The sequence below is a fragment of the Lepidochelys kempii genome, chromosome 11, assembly GCF_965140265.1.
Source record: "Lepidochelys kempii isolate rLepKem1 chromosome 11, rLepKem1.hap2, whole genome shotgun sequence".
Taxonomy (NCBI): Eukaryota; Metazoa; Chordata; order Testudines; family Cheloniidae; genus Lepidochelys; species Lepidochelys kempii.
The window spans coordinates 32,896,906-32,924,722 of NC_133266.1; the positions used below are offsets into that span (position 1 = coordinate 32,896,906).

Sequence of the window (27,817 nt, forward strand, 5' to 3'; positions counted from 1 at the left end):
TCTTCTTAGAGTAGTTAATAATTGCCTAAGCAGTCTCTGAGATGTTTCTAATGGGCAAGCCCCTGGACTTGAGTTCAATGAAGTTTTGGATCTATATTTATTACAGTACTACCCCATGTACTGGGGACATAACAGACACAAAGGGTGAAATACTGATCCTACTGAAGTCAATGGGTGTTTTGCCTTGACTTCAATGGGACCAGGATTTCACCCAAAATCTTGTCACCAATACCACAATGAAAATGATGACAATGAAAACATATTACTGCCTCATTTTTTAAAAAAGTCACCCATTCCATTCTAGTGGCAAAGCAGAATCTTACAAGGTTAATTTAACTAACAGAATCTCTACTGCTTTGCAATAAGAAGTAAATGGGTGCCGAGACTGATGAACTATCATGCAAAGAAGAGGCAATTAAATATGCTACAGAACAATTAAGTATTGCTATTATACAACAAACACAGACAGGAAAAATACAATTTTCTACTTCATTAAGAGCTTTTCAAAGAGCTGCACTGTCTCCTTCTTGACTATCTAGTGATATCCACTTTAGGGATATGTCTAGGATGAATGGTGTAAGTGATCCAGGACAGTCCTAAAAAGTAATTAGTTCTTCATTGGAATGACTTATTTGGAAAAAAGGTTTACAACTGTCATAAAACTAAAGTAATCTGGAATCAAGCCTGTTTCTTTTAAGGCTAAATTTGGCCAATTGTTAGAGCTTTCAATTTCATTTTTGAGGGGACTTTGACTGGTTGAAGATTTTCTCTTGATGAATAATCTGGGTTGAAACATAGCCTAAAACAAAATCAGATTTCACCTACTAAATCAGAAACTTCAGGATTCTCATTTACAAAGGTAAAACCTTCAACATCCATCACAGTTATTCAAATGACAAATACACAAAAGATGCAGCGTTTCTCAGACTTAAACACGGGGTTAGACTCCAGTCTCAGCAGTGTGTAACTGAAATCACCATATCATCATGGCATTTCTAGATTGTTACCTGATCATGTCTCTTAGTATAGAATGGAGTTCCTTCATTTCTGCAATATCAGTGAAACTAGGAAGATGACCTCCTAGTGCTTCACAGAATCTTTCTGCCTCTTCCCATGTCCTGGTTCTCAGCACTCTTTCACTGTGAAAGAACTTCACAAAAACATCAAAGTGACAGCATGACTCAGTGACAGCCCTGTTTAGTCTCTGCTAATCTACTCAAATGTGGGCATTATTTGTAGGAACAAATTATTTCTTTCAAGGGGAAGAAGGTGGCAAGGTTGATTTTAAACTTTTTTTTTAAATCATTCTTTTTCCCCAGTTTTATTTGCAGGAATGGCTGGATTCTCTGGATTTTTTAGTTCAATTTTTGTTAGTCTACACTCAGCTCGACAGTATTTCTCCTCTTGTCTGTATGTACCACAATAATTTTTGAAAACTGCATCTGGTAAATTCCAAAATGCCAAGGAATGTTCTACATATGAAAAGACAAAACTGTATGGATTTTGGTGAAAATCTGAAAAGCCTGATTTTCACTAAAATCAGGCCAACAAAATGTCCATTTTGTGCTACAGGCAGAGGAAGCTCTCAGACACCCTCTACTGCTGCCGACGCATTTCACAGGCAGCACTCACCAGAGCATTGCACATTTCCTTTTTTATGTAAGCCAACCTATATTCCCAACTTCATCCCTTACCCCCACCACTATGGCCAGCCTACTCCCACTTAGGCACTCGGCCCCACTCTGGCCAGCTGGGATCCTCCCCTACTCCCCACTCTCACCAACCCCTCCTCCCAGCTCTATCCAACCTCCCAGCAGGGACTCCATTCACACTTAAGAAGTTGGATACCCAAAGCTCAGCCTACCTGAGCAACAAAATGTGTGATCTCTAGTTTACTATCTGTCTAAAGTTTGTACGGCATCCTAAACACTGAATGCAGAAATTAGGAGGTATAAATCAAATAAGCCATTCATTTTAACGGGATTTGATTCTAAGCAATTCCATTAGGATTTTTAAATGGAAAAAGAAGTGTGCTTCTAAATTCAAGATCAATGAAGCCATTCCAGCCAACAGCTAATTGACTCAGAAAGCTATCTTAAAATAGCAAATACAACTTCAACATTTGGCTATACTCTTTGGTGGATGAGAGCTACATATTCCCGTAGCCAGAATTAAAAGTCAAATCTCCCCATTTATGGCCTCTGACAGTACACAAGGTGATGTGAGAGGGGAGAAGCTGCAAGGTGCCAAGTGCCTTCTTTGTGCCTCTGTACAACAGCCATGCACAGTCAGGCTGGAGGAAAGACATTCCTTGTTAGTGCCACCAACAGCACTAGCCTCCTGAAAGGAGGCAAGGCAATGGCAGAGCTATGCCACAACTTCCTTGCACTGGACAGCAGTGCTGGCCTGGCATGGAGGGGAGTGCATGCTGCACCTTTCAAAGGATGGTAGAGTTGCTGCTCCAGTGTGCACTGCCTAAGAGCCTTTGGAGGAATTCTGCCCGAGTCAGCAAGAATTCTTCCTTGGGCTCCTGGTGCAGTGTGGCCTCTCTGAAACTCCCCGCACTACAGCTTAAAGCCACAAACTGGCCATTAACACGTAAATACAGACAGCTGAAAGAGAGTTCCATAATAAATAAGGCACTTAATAGGAAAAATGTATTACCTTATAGCAGGCAAGGCCTGATCCATTTTGCCACCCAGGAGGACAAGGGTCAGTTGGCTTAGGAAGTACTTCTGGCGGCCTGGGAGGCCCAGTATAGTTCTTGCAGATAGATAAGGCTGTAAAGGTTTTACAGTCCTTGGCCTCCCATTTTCCAAGAGATTTCCCACTTGACATTGCTACACATCCTCCAGGAAATGCTAAGATTTTAATAAACAAAGACAACATTTAAAATCTCCTTGCTGGTTTTCAGAAAGTCCACCGGTTTCTGAATTACTGTCGTGCCATTCTTGTGAGACTATAAATGCAACTTATCACAATTATTTATTTTAGTTTTCTTAACTGTTAAAGATTTTACCTGGCTGTAAGGAATTCCAGTTTGCATACATCACAGCTTCATTTTTTCTCCCATCTGCATCACCCCAGGTATACTTTCCTGAACGGTTGATATCTTGCAAGCCTATCCAGAAATATTTTTCTTTGCCTTTACTGTATTTTCCAATCAAACTGTTTATAAATTCTTGCTCAAACCTGTAATAGTCACAATTTATTTCAAAAAGATATTACAAGGACATTTGTAACTATCAAATCAATTTGAAAATGAAGGGATATTCTCTTCTCTATGCAGATGGGTAAGTCCAAATGGTTATAAGAGGTGGTTGATGCATTCTGTACATTAAGATAATTTAATTTCTAAATATGCAAATTTGAATTGCCTACAAAACACTAACACCTGATAATGGCTAGGCAGGTGGTAAGCTGAGACTACTGCCTACCATGCGTATCATTCTTGTTTTAATGTTACCTTGTCCTCCCACCACCAACTGTTGCTGTGCCACATAAACCTAGCTTATGAGCTCTTTAGGATAGAAATTGTTTTCTTATTACTTGTCTATACTGTGCTTACCACCACAGTCCTTGATTGGAGCCTCTAGCATCTAATGTAGTACAAATTAATAAATAAATGAATAATAATCATAAAAGATACAGGGCTGTACCTGTTCATTATTGTAAGATTGCACTGAGCTCCAAAGGATACTTTATTGTTATGAATCTTGTAACAGAAGTCTCCATGTCTCTTCCATCCCTAAAAGTTTAGAGAATGAAACATTTATATTTTTATAGACAAGTTCTGATAGTATAGTCCAACCTACTTCCCTAAAAGAAAGCATTACACCATTGTTTGGTGTCCAGGCACAGACATGCTACGTATAAGACTCAAGATCAGGTATTACAGAATTTTCACCCTCTCAGCCAGGGAAGAAAGAACATGTAAAGGAGTGACACACCATGGGCTCTACCAAATATCCTCACTTTGGGTAAGGGCCACAGGATCAAGCCCGAGACCTATATTGTGTGGGGAAACAAGGCAAAAGAAAATATATCACTATGTGTGCAAAACTGTGCAGGAAAAGCACTGTGACTGTTGCTTGTTAAAAGTCGATATTAGAGTGAAATTCTGGCCTCACTGAAGTAAATGGCAGTTTTGCCACTGACTTTAATGAGCTCAGGATTTTAAAAATGTTTATTTTAAAGATGCAATTAATAATATCAATTTAGGAACATGACTGGAATAGTGATTTAGAGGGGAATAGCTTGTTCAGGAACGTAGGTAGGGAAAAAAGGGAGGAGGTGTAGCATTATGCATCAAGAATGTATTCACTTGTTCTGAGATCTGGAAGGAGCTCAGAGGCACACCATTTTAAAGTCTCGTGGTGAAAATGGTTTTAATTGAATTAAACAAACAAACAAACCCAAAGGGAATTAATGAAAACACATCTATTAAAATTAGGGTTTGTAAAATCTATTTTTTAAAATAAACAAATATAATATTACATCTTATACGTTGGAAATAAACTGCCTGCCAGAATCCCAATATACTTCTCAGTAAACAGAGGGGTATGACATTTAAAAGACAGTACCTACCAAGTGAAGAGAATTTTAAATTAAGTCAACTTTTGGGTGTAAACTACTTGGACGTATCTTTATAAAACTAGGATAATCCAATGTTTGATAAATTCTTTTAAAATTAGAACTCCAAAAATAGAGGAAATAAAAGTAATTTATGTAGGCAGAATTTCACATTGAAGTAAGGTAAAAGAATCACAAATTTTTAAAATAATTGACATTATGAATGATTACCTCTTTCGGGAAACACTGTTTATCAGATGTTTCATTCAAAACTTCTCCTTTTTTCATACACACATATTTCAGTTTCTCTTCACAAGATTTGACTCTCCACCGACCCAACTATTACATAGGAGGAAAAAAAGGGGATTTAAAAACCCCTCAACATTTTCAAATTTGAACTTATTTCCAGCTATATTTTAGTTTAAAATCATTGCTGTGATGTAGACATAATCATGGTGGAATTCCTCAAGGGCTTCTTTTCCATGGGTCCAGATGATGAAGATGTCATCAATGTAGCAAAAGTAGAGTAGGGGCGCTAGAGGACGAGAGCTGAGGAAGCGTTGTTCTAAGTCCACCATAAAAATGTGGGCATACTGTGGGACCATGTGGGTACCCATAGCAGGGCTGCTGATTTGAAGGTATACATTGTCCCCCAAATGTGAAATAGTTATGGGTGAGGATAAAGTCACAAAGTTCAGCCACCAGGTTTGCTGTGACATTATCGGTGATACTGTTTCTGACAGCTTGTAGTCCATCTTTGTGTGGAATGTTGGTGTAGAGGGCTTCTACATCCACAGTGGCCAGGATGGTGTTTTCAGGAAGATCACTGATGGATTGTAGTTTCCTCAGGAAGTCAGTGGTATCTCCAAGACAGCTGGGAGTGCTGGTAGCATAGGGCCTGAGGAGGGAGTCTACATAGCCAGACAATCCTGCTGTCAGGGTGCCAATGCCTGAGATGATGGGGCATCCAGGATTTCCAGGTTTATGGATCTTGGGTAGCAGATAGACTACCCCTGGTCGGGGTTCTGGGGGTGTGTCTGTGCGGATTTACACAGTATGCAAACTTTGGATAAATAATTTCAAGCAATTTCTTTTTTTAAAATAGTGTCAAATAGTTATTTCTGAAACAAAGAGATTTGCTTTCATTATCCCTGTGATATAGCATTATATATATATTTCATTATTCCCAGATATATTTCTGTATATATCAAAGATGATTCAGTTGTATTTGGGGGTTTTTGCTTTCAGCCTTCACACATACACCACATAACACTGCATCTACTATGACTGAAAGAGTATTGGGTTCTTACCTTTCCTGAATAGGACACACAGTTAGGAGTGCTGTTAAAAGGAATTGTTGGTTCATTCTGATTCCAGTAAGTGAAAACCACTTTGGACCCATCTGACCACTTAAACAAAGCTGGAGTATCCTCATTCATGAAACCCATCCATATTTCCTCTTTAGTTTCTAAAGTTAAAATGGGGATGAGAATATAACTTTAGTTTAGCAAGTAAGATAACTGCAAATGAAAATGAAACCAACAAATTTAAGATTTAACAGCATGCAAAATACTATAGGAGCCTCCCAAAACCTGCCATGTCTCAGAATACACTGCATTATTCTCAAATACCCATTCTCACAATGAGATCAGGGATCTGAGACTGGCACAAAGCACTTTTTACCATCCCGTTTTTTATTATTATGTATAAATATATATAACTGCTTTTTTGGTGATGCTTACACATACAAGCAAAATTACCATTAATTCAAAAAGAGAAAGAATCCTCAGTTTTAGACAGCAGCAATGGAGAATACGCAGACAAGTTCAGTGACCAATAGCCAAGTAATAACTCAAATAACTGTATATATTTGAATGAAGAACTATCACCATTCTGTTCAAAACATAATACAACAAAACACAAAGTAAAATAAAAATAAACAGAACCCTACCAATATAAAACAGAGTAAACAACGCGAAGAAACTTTGGAGAAAAAAAAAAGTTTCCTCAAGAGAGGTTGATCTTCTTGGATCAGTTCCTCAGCTAACGTGAGTCAGTTTACTCCACTGAAATCAATGTAATAACACTACTGAAGTCAATGGTGGTACACCTATGTAGACATGCGGAGGATCTGGCCTTGTATCTCTGTATCTAAACTGCTGATTCATTAATTTCTGGCCTCATGGAGCTATTGTTTATTTTGTTAATATTGTTAACTATCCAAACTTACCATTATGAAGCTTTGTAACAACCAGCTCAACATCTGCTAAAGAATGTATGCTGATGAGGTCACTTTTGTTTTCTCTGCACGACTGACTTGCCATATTCCAGGAAGCTTGGTTATTCATCTGCATATAGCAAAAACCACTGTATGGAAGCCAGCCTGAATCACATTGAGTCTCCAAGTACCTCCAAACATCTGAGAATGAAGAGAATGTGGATTAGGTGCCATGTGAGTTACACAGATTATTGTATGAACTGAAAGTTTGTTAAATGTTTTCTTGCAGAATCTTGAAGCTTCCAAATCAGAGCTATTATAATGTGTTCACTCAGCAGGTAACTGTTAATATTTCCTCTTTCTCTAGCTCTGATCTCAATGTCCCAGATTGTACCCTCCAATTCACTGAGAAGAGGGGACCATTTTAAAGAGTAGCTACCCCAACTATGTCAAATGGAAGGAGAGTTCTACTTTTGTGATACTGTTCAAGTTCTCTTCCCAAAGTACAGAAATTGCTCTAACAGGAAGCGCACAGAAGATGCTCCAGTCTCCACCAGCATTCCTGTATGTCACACACTTATTACAAATATCATTGACTTAAAGTAAAATGGAGAGAGGTAACGTTAATAAAAACAAGTAACATGGCTCTTACTACGTTGGAACCTAAGCCAAGGGTCAAAGAGAAACATGTGGGGCTTGCATCTAGCCAGCTGGTTTAAGGGGGAGAAACCATAACAGTGATTAGTAATATTTATGGCTGGTAGGGAAGGGGCAAAGAAAACGCAGCTAATTGCAGTGGAAAGTAAAAGTTATCCATTACCCTAAATGTGATGTAAGCGAAAGGTATGTGTCAGAAAAACAACGACGACTGCCACATCTTCCCTTGAAACTGCATTAGAACACACTGCCAAGCAGCTAAAAAACAAAGCTACTTCATTGTTAGTGACCAGTATATTACTCCTTTAGCTTCAGCAGCTTGATTTAGAAGGCATGCATGTCAAGTATATAATATTATTTAGATGTATTGTGGTATCACTGAATAGCCTCATTCAAGATTAATGCTGGGAAAACACAAAAATTCCCAAACTCAGCACTGAAGAACCTACTATCTTTTTCTCCCAAGTAGGTTTCCAGTAAATAGTCTCAACCTCCAATGAGGTTCGGCCTTACTGATTTAAAATACAGCACAAAACATAAATATATTTGAAGTAATTACAAGTTGTATAGTAGAATGTTACAGTAGGTAAACTTACTATTTCATACTGCCTGTCAGACCTTTCCTAGAAGCTTACTGAATGTTTACAGCACTTCACAAAGTATTTTATAAAACAGAAGAGAAGACATAGACCCTGCCTCAAAGACCTTACACACTAACTCAGACAAAACCAAACAAGGAGACACAGTTCAGGTATGGGAGGTGTGAGGACACCACTGGTAATGAGGTCAGTGTCATAACAACACTTAGCTTTTCTCTAGTTTACATCATCAAAGCACTGTACAAACATTAGCTACCTCTCAGCACACCCCTCTGCAGCCGGTATAAGAGAGGTAATGATTATACAGTGGGTCAGACATCAACTCAGGAGTTCCTGGCTTCCAATTCTGGGCTTGATATAAAGCCAATGAAGTCAATGAAAAGACTCCCATTGAGTTGAATGGGCTTTGAATCAGGTTTCCTATGCTCAATCCACCTAAAACACACGCCTTGTCAATATAGGCAAGCTTTGTAAGGGAAATGGGTTTTCAGAAGAATTTGAATGAGTAAGGATGCCTAGAGGATAGGAACTTCCAAACGTTGGGTAAAGTATGAAACAAGCCACAAGTTGAGAATAGGAAAATATGATAAAGAAAGCAGTATGGAGGAGGCAACTGGGAAAAGCTCAGGGAATGCTAGAAGGAAGTGGGAGATCAGGGTGAGGGAAGATCCTGCACTGTCTTGAAACGGAAGGCAAAAAGTTTGAGCTTGATGTAGAAAAAGACAGGAACTCAGTGCAAAGGGATTTTGGGGAGGGAGGTTGATGTAGTCAGAGTGGGGAGAGGACCATTACTTTAACACTGGCAGGTGACTATAGCAGCAGTGGGCATTACCCTCATTATCACTATGTACTGACCAGAAACAGACGCACAGGGATGGATTACCTGGTAATTCTGATTTTGTATTGTTAAGTGGCTTCTTGCAGACATATGGAAGTGCAGTCCCACAGTGGTAACTTTGCCATTGACCTGAGGCAGCATTCATCGCCACGCAGCTTGACCCATCCAAAGGCAACACATTTTGCATGTCTTTGGGAGAGAAAGAACTATATGTAAGAGTTCAGATTTATATAAAGTGAAAGTGATTATTGCTTCTTTTGTCTCACACTTTCTGACGCAATAATAATACTTTGTACTTCTGTAGTATCTTCCATCTGAGGATCATAATGCACTTTACAATCTTTGGCCTGAGGAACTTGTTTTACAATAGGTCACATAGGAAGCCTTCTGAAAGAACCAGGAATAGACTCAAGGAATGCTCATTCCTAGTCCTGTACTTTAACCACAAGACCTAGCAGAATATTCTATCTAAACTACAATTAACACAAGGAAAATTTAAGCTATGACATAAACCAACAGATAAAAGGAAATGAATTAATGAAATAATTGTAAGTAAAAGTCAACTCTTAAATTTCCTTGTGTATATTTAGAGGTAGCTCAGTTACAAATACCTGCTCTTAAAATCATGGGAGTTTCAGCTGGAAACTACCAATATAATGTTTACCAAAACAGAAAGCCTGTATTAATACAGGAAGCACGGTAAAAGCAAAACGAAAGAATAGTGACAACATTTACCACAGAAATCATTTGGTAATAGGCACTGCTTTATGTTTTATCATCAAGTTTTTCTGTCTTTATAATGAGTGAGACAACAAGTATTTCAATACATGGTCCCTCCTAGTCACTTCTCTCTGTTGTTTGGAAACTGGTGCCAAAAGAATAATTTGTTTTTTTCATTAAGGACACAATCCTGCACACTTGGAAATTATTGGGAGTTTTGCCATGGATTTCAACAGGAAGTGGATCAGGTTGTAATTTATTGGGCTTTCCCATCTACCACTTAGAAGTTTTAATTTTTGAGCTACATAGTTTGGATTGTCAGACAACTGGGGGCAGATTCTGCCACGCTTACTTATGATTAGGGTTTTCAAGTGATTAAGAAAATTAATCGTGATTAATTGCACAATTAAAAAAATTAATCATGATTAATCGCGCTGGTAAACAATAGAACAGCATTTTTTAAAAATATTTTTGGATGTTTACTACATTTTCAAATATATTAATTTTAATGACAACACAGAATACAAAGTGTACAGTGCTCACTTTATATTTATTTTTTATTACAAATATTTGCACTGTAAAAAACAAATTGTATTTTTCAATTCACCTCATACAAGTACTGTAGTGCAATCTCACGAAAGTTCAACTTACAAATGTAGAATTATGTACAAAAAAACCTGCATTCAAAAATAAAACAATGTAAAACTTTAGAGCCTACAAGTCCTACTTCTTGGTCAGCCAATCACTCAGACAAACAAGGCTGGTTACAGTTTGCAGAAAATAATGCTACCTGCTTCTTGTTTACAATGTCACCTGAAAGTTAGAACAGGCGTTCACATGGCACCGTTTTAGCCGGCATTGCAAGATATTTACATGCCAAATGCGCTAAAGGTTCATATGTCCCTTCATTCTTCAACCACCATTCCAGAGGACATGCTTCCATGATGGTGATAGGTTCTGCCTGATAATAAGCCAAAGCAGGGCGGACTGATGCATGTTCATTTTCATCACCTGAGTCAGATGCCACAAGAAGAAGGTTGAGTTTCTTTTTTGGTGGTTTGGGTTCTGTAGTTTCTGCATCTGAGTGTTGCTCTTTTAAGACTTCTAAAAGCATACTCCACACCTTGTCTCTCTCAGATTTTGGACAGCACTTCAGATTCTTAAAACTTGGGTTGAGTGCTGTAGCTATTTTAGAAATCTCACATTGGTACCTTCTTTGCATTTTGTCAAGTCTACTATGAAAGTGTTCTTAAAATGAACATATGCTGGGTCATCATCCGAGACTGCTATAACATGAAATATATGCAGAATGTGGGTAATACAGAGCAGGAGACATACAATTCTCCCCCCAAGGAGTACAGTCACAAATTTAACTGACGCATTTTTTTTTTAATGATCATCATCAGCATGGGAGCATGTCCCTGGAATGGTGGCCAAAGCATGAAGGGGCATATGAATGTTCAGCATATCTGGCATGTAAATACCTTGCAACGCTGGCTACAAAAGTGCCATACGAACGCCTGTTCTCACTTTCAAGTGACATTGTAAGTAAGAAGCAGGCAGCAGTATCGCCCGTCAACGTAAACAAACTTGTTTGTCTTAGCGATTGGCAGAATAAGAAGTAGGACTGAGTGGACTTGCAGGCTCTAAAGTTTTACAGTGTTTTGTTTTTGAGTGCAGTTACGTAACCAAAAAAAAATCTCCATTTGTAAGTTACACTTTCACGATCAAGAGATTGCACTTCAATACTTGTATGAGGTGAATTGAAAAAACACTATTTCTTTTGTTTATCATTTTTACAGTGCATGTATTTGTAATCAAAAATAATAATATAAAGTGAACACTGTGCACTTTGTACTGTGTTGTAACTGAAATCAATATTGAAAATGTAGAAAAACATCCAAAAATATTTAATAAATTTCAGTTGGTATTCTATTGTTGTCAGTGTGATTAATCGCGATTAATTTTTTTATAGCGACTAATTTTTTTGAGTTAATCACGTGAGTTAACTGCGACTAATTGACAGCCTTACTTATGATGAATAGCACCCTGCTTTGCAAATCGTCCCATTGAAATCACACATAAGGTGTGACTCATGTAAAAGTGGCAAAGCTGGGTCCTTAGACTTTGAAGAGATGATAAAAGAAATGCTTTATGTGGCAAATCTTATAAAAAGCTCTACTTAGCAAACTTATCCAAAAATAATAAACTCTCACAAAAGCCACATCTTATCTCTCTACTCACTTGCTTCCTCAAATGACTACCATTTGATGGAACAAGAGGATATTCAATAAGCTGGAAAAAGAGAGAGTTCAGTTCCAAAAAGACTACACAGACTTACTTTGAGGAGGGGCAGGAACAAACATGAGCCTTAGTATTAATGTATAATCCGTATATACAACAAACAAGTATGTATAATCAGTTATACAACAAAGATTCTCATAAATTACCCACAACAAATGAAACCAGATTTCAAATGCAAGGCTTCAAATTCCAAGATACCTAATTGAGCAAAACTCTGATTTCACTGGAACTCTGAGGAATTTAAAATAAGTTTTCCAAAATTTGTCTTTGTACCTCACCTCCTACAAAACCACAAGTTAATGTAACCTTAAAGTTAAAAGTTTAACTGCACAAGTCAGGCTTCTATAGCAATTTATCCCAGGTCCCTGGCATATATGTGTTAGTTTATATGCTGTTAAATGTATGCCTTCATATAGCACTATAATGTGGTGAATTACAGTGGTTATGATAATCATATCTTTGAATTCCACAATTTGTGCATAAAATCTCATCCATTCTGCCAGTGGGAAAAAGAAATCATCAAAGAACCCTGGAGCTGCACCAAATATGCAGACAGACAATCTCAAACTGAAGGTGTTTTTAAAAGCTGTCTTTTTTCCTAGAGGTTTATTAACCCTAATCTTCCATAATTTAAAACTTGTGTGAATAGTAGGATTCACCTTTTAAGAAAAATGTTTAAGGATGTTTTTCAACTTTTTACTGCAATGGAACAATAATGTTCTCTTTGGTAAAGTGCAATAAAAGAAGATGAAAAGTAAAGTTCCAGTGTGTATTATGAATATATGTTCATTCAATTGAAAAGATGGTTACCTGGATTCCAGTTAAGAAAGTTCAAGGGTGTGTGGTCTGACCACTGCCAGCCTCCAGAAATGTCCAGTTGGTTTAAGCCAATCCAAAACACCTCTGCAATGCCATCTTTAGCTGGAATTAATAATTAAAAATGGTTAATTAAAACTATGTTCATCCATTAAATAGTTGTTTTTAAACTAAGGAGCTAACTGAAAATATGTCCAGTAGAGAAACATTTTGCATTGAATATGGATGTGCAACTTCTACTGAAGTAAGAAGAAGTTAAGGTCCCTGGGCAGAACTTAATTTGTTACAGAATTCCGTTTTCTTCCTCCTGTTCCCTCCAGAAACTGATTGTTTTATTCTTCCATACTCAAAGACACAGTGACACCTCCTCCAGTCCAAGCCTGAATAAAGCCCTGTATGGCTGCACAGGTGATTACATGACAATGACACAAAACACCCTCTTCCTCAAGGGATGAGTGCACTGTTAGAATGAATATAACTAATTTGATTTCCAGATCCAAGCGGATCCCATGCACTGCACTGACACTAAACTGTCAGGTTGACCCATTCTGCATTTTGTGTGTGGACACAGGCCGTTTACTTCTGTTTACATTCACAAACACTATAATACAATCAGATGAACTATATGAGAAAATCTCAGGTTAGATTAGTAATTCATTCCTATTATACAAGTTACAGCACCAAGAGATCTTACATGCCAGAGAATTTTAATGCTACCTTGAAGTTATTCTACTTGTCAGGGTTCCCTGATATTCTGCTGCCAACATACTCATCTCATCCATTTATTACAGATAGGTATACCTACCTTGTATATAACTTAATTCAGTTGTATTTGTGATGCTCAGTAAATCTCCCCCCTGTGTTTGACATGAAATATAGGCTTCTTTCCAAGAAAGAGGAGACTGTGTGTTTAACTGGTAGCAACTTTCAGATCCTGGATCGTGTTCCCAGGTATCACGACAACCATTCTCTGTATAATGCAAACACATGATCTGGTGACTATAGAAAAACAATAACTGCATTTGGGTTTTTTCAAACATTTTAGTGAACATTATTGTAATACAGAGGAAAATGCAAGGAAGTGTTTTAGTTGTATATTAAAATCACTCATATTACAGAGTATATTTGTATTGATTGTTGTATCAATGTTCCAATATCAGCGAGACCTAATTTTAAAAGAGTTTAGTCTGCAGATATTATACCATAAAATGGAGCTGTACATGAAATTGCAGAACTCTGTTAGGACATCTATTTTGAAAACCTACGTGCCTGGTTTTAAGCAGATTCCCCATTTGGCATCCTGAATGTAATTGGAGGTTGTGGCACACCATTCACCATCTGTGTGTGTTACATCCCGAATGCAGTCATGATACCATGTCTTATTAACTAGGAAGGGGAACTCACAGGGCCTTCCATAGGAGTTACCATCCCTCGTATAGATCTCTGTAAAAGCAACCAAACAGCAGATTTAGTATTTGAAAGAGAAATCTGAACACACCTGAAAGCATTATAATGAATGAATAATTTAAAACTCCCCTCTCACAAGTTTGTTGAGGAAGAAAAGAGTAGCAAATAAAAGCTACTACTTACATGGAGAACATTAACTTAAAAATGACCAAATCACACTGCTATCTAGGAATATTGTACTCTTATTGTTACAAATAACACATAATAATACTATAACCAGAAGAGATTAAATAATTTTTTTTCTGTTTCTCTCCATTCCCCAGGCATTATTTTTTTATTAGCCAGTATATTATGACAGTGTATTAGCCAGTTTCACTATACTTCCTGTATGGTCAATTAGACCCCAATCCTGTGAACACACTTGTGTTGAACTTCATGCATTTCAGTAATCCCATTGAGTTCAATAAGACTCTTTACACATGTAACATTAAGCATGCGTATAAGCATTTGAAGGATCATCACCTTAGTTAGTTTCCCCCTTTGTTCCTGTGAATCCTTCCCACAAGGAGTTGGGGCCAGCTAGCCACAAAGCACCACCAAGAGCTCTGAGGACACAAGTGAGCCACACCCTAGTATGGGACCCCTGGATTCGATTTCAAGTTGATGTTGTCCCTTTAAACAAACACGAAAATGCTGTATATTACCGTTAACTGCTATTACTTTCTGCCTAGTCTAAGGCAAATTGTAAAATGTATAATATCACCCATAAAGGTCTCTTACAGAATACTTTACCTAGCTCAGATTTGACTCCATGCCTGCTGGACAACAGAGGCACTGCACAAACTACTCCCTTCTCAGAAGAAATAAATACAAGACAGCTCTTAGGGTCAGAGACACAGAGTGCACCAAGTTTGACTGCCATGTCAATGCGGTAATCTGAGTCATCATGGCTATAGCACTAGAGGGATACACTAAACACATTCAAAGCACCCCCTTCGCCTCATGCAGGGGCAGGTTATTCTCTGTATGACAGATTGTTCGTCAACTAGGGAAGAAATGCTAAAGGAACATTGTGGCCTGCAGCAACTTTTCCCCAAGGCTAGGTCTACACTAGGAACAATTTGCTGCTATAGCTATTCTGGTATAATATACCAGCAAAGCTCTCCCAGCAAGGACACAGCAAAACTGTGCTTTTGCTAGTATAACTACATCTGCACTAGAGCTTTTTGCCAGCACAGCTATGTCAGTCAGGGATCACACCACATGACATGCCTGACCAGTACAGTTATGCTAGCAAAAGTCTGAAGTGTACGCATGGCCTAAGTGACAGCTCCCTCTGTTAGAGGGCAAGGAGTCATATGACCCTCAGGACTCCCCTGAGAGTCCTCTTAACCTAAACAAAAATCAAGGATCAGGGAGAGGAAGAAGGGATTCCCCCAGTAGATCTCTGATAGGGGAATCTCTTGGAGGGGAGGAAGAATGGTCTACTAGATAGAGGAGTGGACTGAAACTCCGGAGACCATTGTTCAGTTCCTGGCTTAGCCACAGACTTCCTGTGTGACCTTGGGTAAGTTACTTGGGGCCAAGTTTACATAAGTATTTTGATGTCTAAAGATGCAGACAGGTGCCCAATTTCCTTCGGTACTTTTGTAAATCAGATCTTCAAAAGGTATTTAAGACACCTAAGTGAGTCACACACCTAAATATCTTTGAAAAGCTGGGCCTCAGTGTTTACCTGCATCCTTAGGCACTTAAATACCTCTGTCTCTCAGTGCCTCATTCCCCATCTGTAAAATGGGGATAATACTACTTGCCTACCTAAGAGGGGTATTGTGAGGATAAAATCCATTGATGATTGTGAGGTGCTCAGATACTATGGTGACGATAGTTGTAAAAACAGTGCTGGGAGCTGTCACTGTGGGCACAGGTTCCCTACAACTTCCAAATCAGTATAGGAAGCTGATCCTCTTCCTATTGTGGCAAACACAGGTGAGTTGCAGGGTAAGTAAGCATGACTGGAACTCCCTGTAAAAATCCATGAAGCTGACACATTGTCCTCCTTTAAACCCTTCCTAAAAATTCACTTCTGCCATGATGCCTACAGAACACTTGACAATAGAAAAGCAGCTGGTGTGCTTTAACCACTGCTTCTTATGCTAACCATAATAGTGTCATTGTTTCTGTGCACTCCTTCATGTGTCTGTTATATCCATCTGTTGTCTCTTGTCATATTCAAAGCTTGTATAGGCTTTTGGGGGCAGTACCATCCCTTTCATCATATGTCTGTACAGCACCTTTCACAATGCAGTCCCAATCCCTGACTTGAGCCACTACTGCAATGCAAATAAATAAAATAAAATAGTAAATAATAAAGTAATAATACATAGGGTTTCTGTTTTTCAGCATATATTAATTTCATTTTGGAGGGGTTATATTTAGTAATTGTTGAGTTCGATGTAGATGGGATTTTCAGGGTTTTCTTTTTATATATGCTGTATGAATAATGTATATTATATACTGTAATGCAGAGGTGGGCAAACTATGGCCCGTAGGCCGGGACCGTCCTGCCCGGCCCCTGAGCTCCTGGCCTGGGAGGCTGTCCCTCCTCCCCCGCAGCCATGCCGCTGCGCAGCACAATGCTCTGGGTAGCAGGGCTGCAGAGCCCGGCCTGACCCGGTGCTCTGGACTGTGCGGCGTGGCTGCCTGTCCTGGTGCAGCCACACCGCCAGCCACCGGTGCTCCAGGCAGCGCAGTAAGGGGGCAGGGAGCAGGGGGGAGGAGGTGGATAGAGGGCAGGGGAGTTCGGGGGGTGGTCGGGGCATGGATAGGGGTCAGGGCAATTAGAGGGTGGGGAACAGGGGTAGGGGTCCCAGGGGGGCAGTGGTCCCCAGGGGGCTGTCAGGGGGCGAGAAGCAGGGGGGCGGGTGGGTTGGATAGGGGACGGGGGACAGGCCATGCTTGGCTGTTCGGGAAGGCACAGCCTCCCCTAACCGGCCCTCCATACAATTTCAGAAACCCGATGCGGCCCTCAGGCCAAAAAGTTTACTCATTACAGCAGGGGTGGGCAATCTCTTTGTAATGTTCCGTGGTGCTATATAACATAGTACTGTTTCAAATAGCACGATGTTAAAGTGCACTAGGGAACCGTTAGTGTGCACCAGCAGGATCAATATGGACTAATTAATGCACAACACAGTAGTGCACTTTAGAAATCACACCCTCATAGTTCATCTCACTGCTCCACGTACACAAGCCCTTAGATACAAATAACAATTTATGTGTTTTCTAGTGTTTATTGGACAAACACCAATTTCTTTTTCAGGGATGTTTTACTGGTGTTTATTGGATAAAACTGAAAATCAGACGCCCTATAATAAGTTACTCTAGCTATGGCAGTAGCAGTAATTTTGGAAAGATGCATGGCACCAAGACACAGAGAGAATCTGAAGGAGGAGCTCACGAAAGCTCATGCTCAAATAAATTGGTGAGTCTCTAAGGTGCCACAAGTACTCCTTTTCTTTTTGCAAATACAGACTAACACGGCTGTTACTCTGAAACCTGAAGGAGGAGAGTGAAGATGATCCTGGAAAGAAAGGCAGAGGCTGTCTTTATTTGTGTGTATCATCAAAGCAAAGCATTTTAATAATGAATAAAATAAATATAATAATAGTTAATAATAGAGAGTTTTGGAGCATGTTGCATGAGATCATCTTCCAATCAGCTCAGCAGCTGTCTGGTATTGAACTATTACTGGTTTTGGCTTTGCACAGTGTGCAGACTATTCCCCTTTACCTAGATAGCAGAGAATAAACTATTAAAGACAAAAACTGTCTCTCTGTTCCTTCTTTGCACTACCCCAGAGACAGCTATTTCCTGCCTTTTATACAGGGCTTGTGGCAAAGATACAATCCAGGCCTATTTCTTTTCAAACTAAGCAGTTAGTGGTTTGTTATTAAGAGTCTGACTTTTTTTAAAAAAGTTAAAATAATGCTGTTACGGGGGAAAGTAGCTCAATCTACACTTTCTCCATGAAAAACTTTTTACTTGTGAACTTTCACACAGTAGCCAGTGAACACCAATTATCATGGTTAAAATATTGTTCATTTAAATGCAAAAATATTGCAGATAACCAGTTACACAGTTTTCAGATCACCACTCCTACTAATCAGTGTCAAGAACAGATTTAGGGTAGTAGGGAAAGAAAAAAACCTGAAATCCTGGTCTGAATTAAGTTAATGGCAAAACTTCCACTGACTTAAACAGGGACAGGTAAAGGCCTATAAACTACAGTCCTGCTAGAAGGTGGCTGGTGTTTCATATATGAAAGGAATGCTATCAAAAGAATGGTAGGTGTACATGTACAAAACTAGCCTTTTACTTAACACCACTTCTCTGTAATTAATCAATCAATCAATAATGCCACATTACAAATTTGCAATACCTGAACATCATTATCTCTCTGTGGCAAAAACTTCCTTCCTTTATCAGTCTTTCAAATGCTTAGAAGTTGGCATATTCCCACATATTGTTAGTGAAAATCATCACCATATCTCCTACTTCTTCCAGAACAAAATCAAAACCACAGACTTACCACGGTAAGGGTATTCACAAATATCATAGGAAGAGTTACTTCTTCTCCAGGTGTCTGACGAATTTATATTTGCAGTCACAACATTGTCTTTTAAAGTCAGTTTGTACTGGGATGCACCAAATATGGAAGCATCAACACATCGCCACCATAGCATGAGCTGTGAATCACAATTAACCATTTTCAAAGGAGATGCTGGTCTGACTATATTTAATCCAAGGCACTGTTGGGATCCCAAGTGGAAAAGGCGATTTTGGGAGACCCATTTCCACAAAGTTTCATTTGTCTCCTTGCAGTCTGCTGCCAAAATCTGTGAGTTTTTAACTTGTAGGCACTTGCTGGTTTTTTCATGGCGAATGGTAAATGCACCATTACCTGTATATAAATACACATATGCGTCATTTACATGGGAAATTTTGTTTTTAAAATTAAGACACGTTCTGATATGCTCTACCAGAAAGAACTAGCAATTGCAGTATATATACGATTGCTTATCACTAAGGCTAAGATTTTGTCATGGATATTTTTAGTAAAAGTCAGGGACAGGTCAAGGGCAATACAGAAAAATTCACGGAAACCCGTGACCTGTCCCTGACTTTTACTAAAAATATCCATGACAAAATGGGAAACCTCTGGGCAGCTGCAGGGCTGGATAGGAGCTCTGGGGCCCCAACCACTCATGGGGGCTTGGAGTTCCCCTCCACACAGGCTGGGAGCTGCCGGGAGCCCCCCTGCCGCCACAGTGGTGGGAAGCTGCAGGGATAAGCTGCCACCCATGGCGGCCGGGTGCTGTGGGGATCCACCTGCCGCCTGTGACGGGGAGCTGCTGGGGTCCCCCTGCTGCTGCAGCAGACAGAGGCTGAGAGTGGCTGGGAGCTGCCAGACACCCCCGCCGTCTGCAGCGGCCAGGGGATTCGGGGATCCCGCTGCCACCTCCGACAGCGGATGGCTGTGGGGTCCCCCTGCCACTGTGGCAGTGGGGAGCTGTGGGTATCCCTTGTTGCCCAGGGCATATGGGGGTTGCGGGGATCCCCCACAGCAGCTGGAAGCTGCAGCAGTAAGGGTACCCAGCAGCTCCCAGCTGCTGTGGGCTGAAGTCACAGAAGTCTTTGGAAGTCACAGATTCTGTGACTACTGCAACCTCTATGACAAAATCGCAGTCTTACTTATCACTGGCACAACTTATATAAACCTTAGCGTTAGTAGCACATTCAATTTAATCTTCCTTAGTGAAACATTTCTGTTAATAAAAAAAAAAGATTCTTTCTAAATGTTCATAAAATGAGTTTACAATGTAAGGCCCGATCCTAAGCCCCGTGAGGTCAATGGGAGTCTTTCTATTGACTTCAGTGCACACTGGATCAGATGTTGGATTAATTGGCAAACTATCTGGGTCTGCGACTTTGTTTTCATGCCTGTGTGTAAATCAACTAGAATGCTGTAGTTGACACTCAAGCAGTAATAAATAATCACCATCATCATCATCTCTATCTGCTAATCAGCAGGAACTATCTCTGAATGTGTGTTTGTATGGTGTCCAGCTCAATGGAACCCCCATCCAGACTGGGGTCCTTGGTTGCTACTGTTATATTAATTAATAATAACGATAATATAATAATGGACAATTATCCCATTTCAGAAATGTGCATACAACCATAAAACCATACAATTAAACAGGGCTTGAAATATTTACCCAACACTTACCAGTCGGAGGACTAAGGTAACATTTTCAGAAGCATTAGGGGCCTACGGCCCTTCAAGAATGACTTAGATTTTGTCTATATGGGAAAGTTTTTTCTGGTATAACCTAAGGTGTGGATTTAAAAGGATATAGTTACACCAGTATAACTTCCCATATGGATACTTACTGGCCTTTTTTCAATATATCTTACGTCAGTTGGAAAGGATTTGAGGCTAAACCGGAAAAAAAAAAATCTTATACCAAAATAAGCGTGTCCACAGGGTTATACCAGTTTAACTATATCAGTATTATGGTAAAACTGTTCCTGTAGGCAAAGCCTACACTATAAAGTAATATTCACATATGCTATGTCAGCTAGGAGTGTGAAAAAAATCACACACCCCAGCTGATACAGCTCTGGCAGCAAAACCCCCAGTGTAGTCGCAACTATGCTGGCAGAGGAGTATGTACCTCCCCCATTTCCAGTGGTAAAGTGGGATGGGTCCTACTCCTGGGGGTGTGAGAGGCTCAGGGGAGGGGGGTTGCACAGCAAGTCTGCCCTCCATACACCCCACAGCATCAACTCCTGTGGTTTCTGTTCCACAGGGCTGGGTGGGCTCGGTTTCCTACTCCAGACATTGTGATCTTGCCCCTTCTGTCACAGGTCCACTCAGGTTTGGCCCGGCCATATCTGCTTAGGGTCCTTTCTAGCCCTACATAGCTATGATTCTTAACAGATAAGATTCAAGATTGTGCTTCTACTGGAAGAACAGAGAAACACCAAGGAATCATAGCTTAAGAATCCACTTGAGTTGTAATCCTTCCCTTCTCATGATCTGACTATTTTGGAACATCTGCAGAGATTGAGAATTACAACTGAGATGTAATCAGCACTCAGATACTGTTCTGATAAGCACCTTAGTAGTACTGTACCTGATGAGATAAGGAAAGAGAAAAAGATATACTGTGCATTTTGGTTGTCTCTTGGGCATGTGAAAAGCAGCATCCTTCGTCCTGCAGCTATGGCAAGCCTTCCCAGGCTGGAAAGCAATGTGATCTTTCCAAGCCATTTGGACAGTACAGGGTACAGATAGGGATAGCGGATTTTGAAAAAAAAATTCTTTTGTAAGTGAATTTAGAAAAGCTTCCCACACTACTTCAACCAACATGCCTCAGCTCTCTGTCTACAGGGACCTTCTCTATTCAATCTCTGGCTTCTCTTCTGAGTCTGCCAACAGGAATACCTGGGATGTCTTTGGTGATGTGGACCTTTTTTCAGTAGAGTTACAAATGAATTCAAATTCCTTTTTATGAACATCAGATGACAACATTCATCAGATTGTAACAACTGTCAATTGTTCAGCCAACCTGTGTATGAATAAAACTCCCAATCGGATCCTGAGAGATCAGCCTTAGACTATTTTAAATATTAGAGCCCCTGGAGAGCTAATCTGCCCCTGCTAACGTTTAATATTCTAAAAGATCCACATTTGGATGAACAAATCAGCAGCTGGTCTGCCTAGGATCCATGGTGACTGGCAGAAGAATTTGTCTAGCACCTGAGAGTGGGGCTACACACTGGAAGAAAGAAAAGGAGTACTTGTGGCACCTTAGAGACTAACCAATTTATTTGAGCATGAGCTTTCGTGAGCTACAGCTCACTTCATCAGATGTTTACCGTGGAAACTGCAGCAGACTTTATATACACACAGAAATCATGAAACAATACCTCCTCCCACCCCACTGTCCTGCTGGTAATAGCTTATCTAAAGTGATCAACAGGTGGGCCATTTCCAGCACAAATCCAGGTTTTCTCACCCTCCACCCCCCCACACAAATTCACTCTCCTGCCTCCAGAGTGCAACAGACTAGGAATTAAGCAGGCCACCATTCTTTGGATTTTGCTATCTACCCTGCTTGCCTCTCCTTCTTTTAATACATTGGTTTGCCCTTGTCACATTATAGTGAAACTAAACTTCTTCCATTTCCTTGGCCTTAGCCAGAGAGGTCGCTTTGCCTCACCTATCAGTGAACAAACACAAACGCCTGAGCTGAAATTCCCCGGCTGCACCACTTCCTTATACTGAGGACCCGAACTCTCATCTCTCAGGGCTGGGTTTCCCTGAGTGTTTCGGTTCCATCTACTGAGGCCAGGACATGGGCCGTATGGGGTTGTGTTATTTCTGGAAACGCGAAGGGGACGACTACATGGAGGAGGCAGAGAAGACTCGCCGCAAATGCGAAGAAGGGGATGAAAGTAAAAGTGAATTCGCGTTTAGGCGGAGCCCTGCCCCGACCAGCAGCCTTCATGGTCACTCCTACAGTGGGACCGTCTCGCCCGTCCATGCGACGCTCCCGCCCCTGAGTGCGGACCCCTTCACCTCTCCACGGGGCGCACATCCCTTCCCACTAGGGGACCCTGCCCCTCGCCACAGGCGCCCGCTCCTCCCACCCAGTTACAGGCGTTTGCTCCCCGCTCCCTCAAGTGTCCTGAAGTTGCAACTAAATGCGCCACCAAAGCGCAGATGGGGCAGCTCAGGGACTCTTCCCTCCTCCAGCTCCCGAGTCTTCTCCGGTGCCCAGCTGCCTGGGCTCGGCTCAGGGTCCCCGGGGCTGTGGCCCCGCTGCGCCAGGGAGCCGGGCCGGGGGAGCACCTGGAAGCAGGTAAAGGTGAAAGTCCAGCGCTGCGTTACCTGCGGATGCCCCACGCGCAAAGCAGCAGGCTGCGAGCAGAGCCACCCAGCCGCAGGTGGCCAGTGAGCGCCAGGGCGCCCGCCTCATCCTCCCACAGGGCGAGTCCGGAGCAGCCCAAGCAGCCGGCGCGACCCCCGGAGAGATCCCCGAGCGCTTCCCGGCTCAGTGACACGCCCCAGTCCCCCCGGCTCTCGCGGCAACCCATTGGAGGAGGCTGGGGCCAATCAGAGCGTTCCCCTCGACTCCAGGCTGGGCGGGTAAGTTGTTGCCGGGCGAAAGCATGTCAAAGGAGTTTACCCTACTAGTTTTAGCATGGACCTTACTTATGTAAGCAGTGTCAGGATGAGCTCCACCCTGACATCTGGTGGTGAGGTGTGGCAAGTTGTGGAAAACAACTTCAGGGGCCAATCTCATTTGCATAGGCACACCCACCCCGCCTAGAATGAGCCCATAGCTGCCCAAATGGTCACTTTGGCTGCTGTGGGATCCCCGGTGTCTCTGTTATTGGGGCAGGAAGAATAAATTGTTATTACGCTGATTATGGGAACTGTGCTTGGAACTGTACTTGAGCTTTTGTTATGATGGAGGGACGCACCATCAACTAAGTAGCACTCGCTAGGCAAGGGTCATGGGTTCCCAAACTCTGTGAATGGAGAGAGGCTGAGGACAAGTATTAATACTTGGTGGTATGGGCCCCTTGGTGAGGGTCTTACATGCTAGTTGCACTTCCTGTCTCCCCTGTGGAATATCAGAGCTAATTTTGATTTCATTAGAAGTCTAGTTACAGGCTGCTGAGCTCACTTTGGGCTACTAGTGCACCAGCACTGAGGCTCCCCTACTACAAGCTGAATTCACCAAAGAGCTGAACTGACTAAGAGCTGAAATCACTGAGCATTGTGTTAAATAGTGGGGGAGCCTAAAGATATATTGTGGAGCAGTTTGCGGGACGGCTGGAGTGCCTTGTGGACCGGCTGGTGGAGCAGTTCGTGAGACGGCGGGAGCTGCTTGTGTGCCACGGAGCCGAGCGAAGCAGTTTGTGGGGCGGCTGGTGGAGCGAAGGCCTATGGAGCTGTGCAGCGGTCAGCTTCAGATCATGTAAGGTGCCCCTTACCTCTCTTCCCCACCCCCCCATTTCCACCCAGGTTGGGAGGTAAAGCTCTGCAGATCAACTTTTGAACTCTGGGGCTGTCCTGACCAGGAACAGAGACTTTTGGGTCATTGGACTTTGGGGTTGCTGGACTCAAGAACAAAAGGGAAAGGGCATGCCCCAATTTGCTTGGGGTGGGTTTTTTGCTCATGGGTTGTGTTATGAATCCTGTTGGTGGTGTTTCCCCACATTGTTTCTCTCTGTTATTAAAACTCTTTTTGCTACACTCAGACTATGTGCCTGCGAGAGGGGAAGCATTGCCTCTTGGAGGCGGCCAGCGGGGGTGGTATATATTTGTCCCAGGTCACTGGGTGGGGGCTCAAGCCGGTTTGCATTGTGTTATTGGAATGGATCCCCTAGATACTGAACCCGGCCCTTGTTGCTGCCAACTCTGATGGGCAGAAGGGTTACACTTAAAATCACACCCCTCAGTGCATTCAGGCCCCTGGGTGGGGTGCAAAGGGGAACCAGGACTTCACTGAGACATACATAAAAGGAACAGTGTGAGAAGCTTTAAACAGCACAGAATTTATTTCTACCCCCCATCAGTCCCCATCAGTTCAGCTCCAGTCCCCCATCAGTTACCTCCTCTCAACCCATCAGTTCAGCTACAGGCCCCCATGTCACCTCCTCTCAACCCCCGTAAGTTCAGTGCCCTCCCCCACCTCCAACCTTACCTCTGAATTCTTCTGGGGTTCTTCACCTAGGGGCAAGGTGCATCCCCCTCCCCCCCCCTTTCTGGGCTGGGAGTGCATCTTCAGCTGACCTTAGACTGAGCTGGGTTGCCAATTTTGGTTGGACATATTCCTTGAGGTTTCATCACATGACAATCCTCAATTAAAGATTAATAATCTTTAATTCCTGGAGACTCACTCCAAGGCAATACTGTAGGATTGTCAAGCCTACTTCACCCTTTCTACCCTTTCCCAGTCCCTGTTGGCCTCTGCTCCTCCTGCTGCCTCCTGGGCCTGGGAAAGGGCAGAGAGGATGAACTAGGGTTGACAACCCTACAGTATTGCCTTGGAGTCTGTAGGGGGAAGGAGAGAGCTTCTGGGGTCCTGTGAGAATGGCTTGGGGTTGCTGAGAGAGAGAGCATGCACACTTTTCCTATAGCAGCTCTGATTGATTGGCTGCCTGCCCCACTTACCACCTCCTAGGGAAGAGCAATCAGAGGGGAAATAGTATTTGATTCAGCATTATTGGGGGACGGATGGAGGCCATACTTAGAGATGATTTTATAATACAAAGTTCAGAGCCTGAACCAGAGCTAGCTCTGGAATTTCTTGCTGATGTTCCGATCTAGAGCTTTGGTGACAGCCTAGGTTTATAATGTAAATGTTTGGAGCAAGGATTCATCTAATACTGGGTCTGGTACAGAGCCCAGACTCTCCAGGTGATTAACAAATAATACATAACAATGATGGGCCAGGTTTTCCACTGTTTAGCCCCATTGATGTCACTGGAACTATTCTAATTTACACTGGCTGAGTATCTGGGCCATGGTAATAATTAAAGAGAAATACAAGATCCTTGTGGGATAGGGGCAAATTTGGGTCTAAACAAAGAGGCACTACAGAGCGGCACGCTTAAGACAATAACGTTAAAAAGGGAAAGAGAAAAACATGGGGATATATATGTCCTATGGTACTGAGCCATGCAAATTATATCATGTCTATTCTCAGAAAACAAAAACAAAAACCTTCAGGGAGAAAGAGGACCCTGGGAGAGGGAAGAAGCCAAGGGTGAGAATGTAGTGAGGTGGGGAGTGAGGACTAAGGAGGAGAAGGTGGATAAGGAGAAATGATGGAAGAAAGAAGCTCAAGGGGGAGAGTTTGGTCATTGACTTCAGTAGAAGCTGGATCAGGCCTGAGCAGTACAGTTTTAAGGCTTTCTGAGTCCAGCCTGAGCTGCCTTTGTATCTCGCTGGTGTTTCTTGGCTGAATTACTTCAGTTTAATAAGGGAAATTACAGCCTTTGAAATCAACATGGCTTTGCTTCACAATCTAATAATAAGCCACATGATAATATCAAACACACGGAAAGCCTTTTCATTTCATTTTATTTTTTTAATCTGTGGGGAAAATTCTTGACCCAACACACAGCCCTAAGAATTAGGCTGTGCCTGGATTTCTCAATTGGGGCACTCTCTCCTGAGGCTGCAGCATGACAATGAAACTGCTCTGTGGCACTGTTACGTCCTGAGGGCTGTAATAGCCTCTGCTGCTGGTGCCCTCCCCCTACAGAGGAGAACAGCCAGTGTACACGGAATGTACACAGAGAAGACCTCTGTGCACATGCAGAGGTGTGGAATCCCCATGTGAACATCCCAAATTCTACCCTCATCCTTTCTGCAACAGAACTGCATTTGTTTCATCAAGGCCCTCTGTGTCTGTTGAGGAGGGCTGGATTTGTGCTATATAATCGATGTACATTATTAACATATGGGAGTTAATGCATCCGATGAAGTGAGCTGTAGCTCACGAAAGCTTATGCTCAAATAAATTGGTTAGTCTCTAAAGTGCCACAAGTACTTCTTTTCTTTTTGCGAATACAGACTAACACGGCTGCTACTCTGAAACCTATTAACATATGAGAGTTTAAAAAAATCATTTAACTCCAGTTGAGTGATAGCATTTTGCTGCTGCTCCATCCAAAACAAATTACTTCAGAGCCATTACTCACATGAGCAAGATCATCAAAAGTTGGCTCTAAAAGGTTTGACCAAGTGGGGGCTGGGGAGATGAGTGGTATTCCTTCGGATTGTAATGGAAAGCTAGTTGCCAAAGAGCCATATCCAAGCATAAAGAAAGAAAGAACACAAAGTGTGGTAGACACAATCCACAGGAATAAACAGATGCCTTCTTCCCACAGATGATGAGGAGGAGAAAGGTCACTCTGTGAAGGAACTGGTAGGGGAGTTAACTGTCAGATTATAAAATTCAGGTGTCTATGGCCTTTCTGATTTGAAACAACTGCAGCTAAGAAAATGAGCATATGGGATAAGTGAGTCACAGATACTAAAAAAAAAAAAAGACTTGTTGGCCTGAAGGGGAAAAAAAACCGCGAAGTCTTCCAAAGCAAAAAGGCGTGTGAATTAAAATATAATCTGTTTATGAAGAGAGATACTGTGCATTTGGTGATCCAGGAATATCTCTATAGGCAGGGCCCCAGCCAGAAAAGGAATTCCCTCACTCAAAATTTGCAGAAAAAAATTATTGGGGGATTATAATAAAATTTAGAAGACAAAACCAGTTAAGGGGAGTAAGTCAGATTTCCATCACGGTGGAAGGTGCAACATCGAATCTATTTTGTTAGCCAATACCATATATTTTAGAAGGTTTATGCTAAACTATATAACTATGAACCAAAGTCCTAGTATACCTTGTTAGGTATGCTAAGCTTTACAGTAGAATTGTATTAGCCAGAAAAAATTGTATAACCCCAATTTCTTGTACATGTAGGAACTGTCAGAAATGAAATGTGTGTTTTGTTAAGGTTTGCCAACTCATAATTAGTGTGCTGGGCACAAATATCAGGAATATTTGGGTTAGATAAGATGCCAGGATAATTGGCACT

At 41.6% G+C, this 27,817-nt stretch overlaps 1 protein-coding gene across 1 annotated transcript in view; it reads right to left on the bottom strand.

Moving 5' to 3' along the window:
* The window catches only part of LY75 (lymphocyte antigen 75), an 82,762-nt gene extending 59,466 nt beyond the window's left edge, over window positions 1-23,296 (bottom strand). The window contains exons 1-13 of the mRNA XM_073305589.1: window positions 23,094-23,296; window positions 18,723-19,094; window positions 13,994-14,167; window positions 13,530-13,694; window positions 12,719-12,829; window positions 8,930-9,073; window positions 6,803-6,991; window positions 5,883-6,040; window positions 4,804-4,911; window positions 3,660-3,748; window positions 3,020-3,192; window positions 2,665-2,861; window positions 1,008-1,150 (exon numbers count right to left, since the gene is read on the bottom strand). Of these exons, the coding sequence (XP_073161690.1) occupies window positions 1,008-1,150; window positions 2,665-2,861; window positions 3,020-3,192; window positions 3,660-3,748; window positions 4,804-4,911; window positions 5,883-6,040; window positions 6,803-6,991; window positions 8,930-9,073; window positions 12,719-12,829; window positions 13,530-13,694; window positions 13,994-14,167; window positions 18,723-19,094; window positions 23,094-23,181 (2,111 nt within the window). The 5' untranslated portion in view covers window positions 23,182-23,296. The remainder of the gene's footprint in view (window positions 1-1,007; window positions 1,151-2,664; window positions 2,862-3,019; window positions 3,193-3,659; window positions 3,749-4,803; window positions 4,912-5,882; window positions 6,041-6,802; window positions 6,992-8,929; window positions 9,074-12,718; window positions 12,830-13,529; window positions 13,695-13,993; window positions 14,168-18,722; window positions 19,095-23,093) is intronic.
* Between the last annotated feature and the right edge of the window lie 4,521 nt (window positions 23,297-27,817).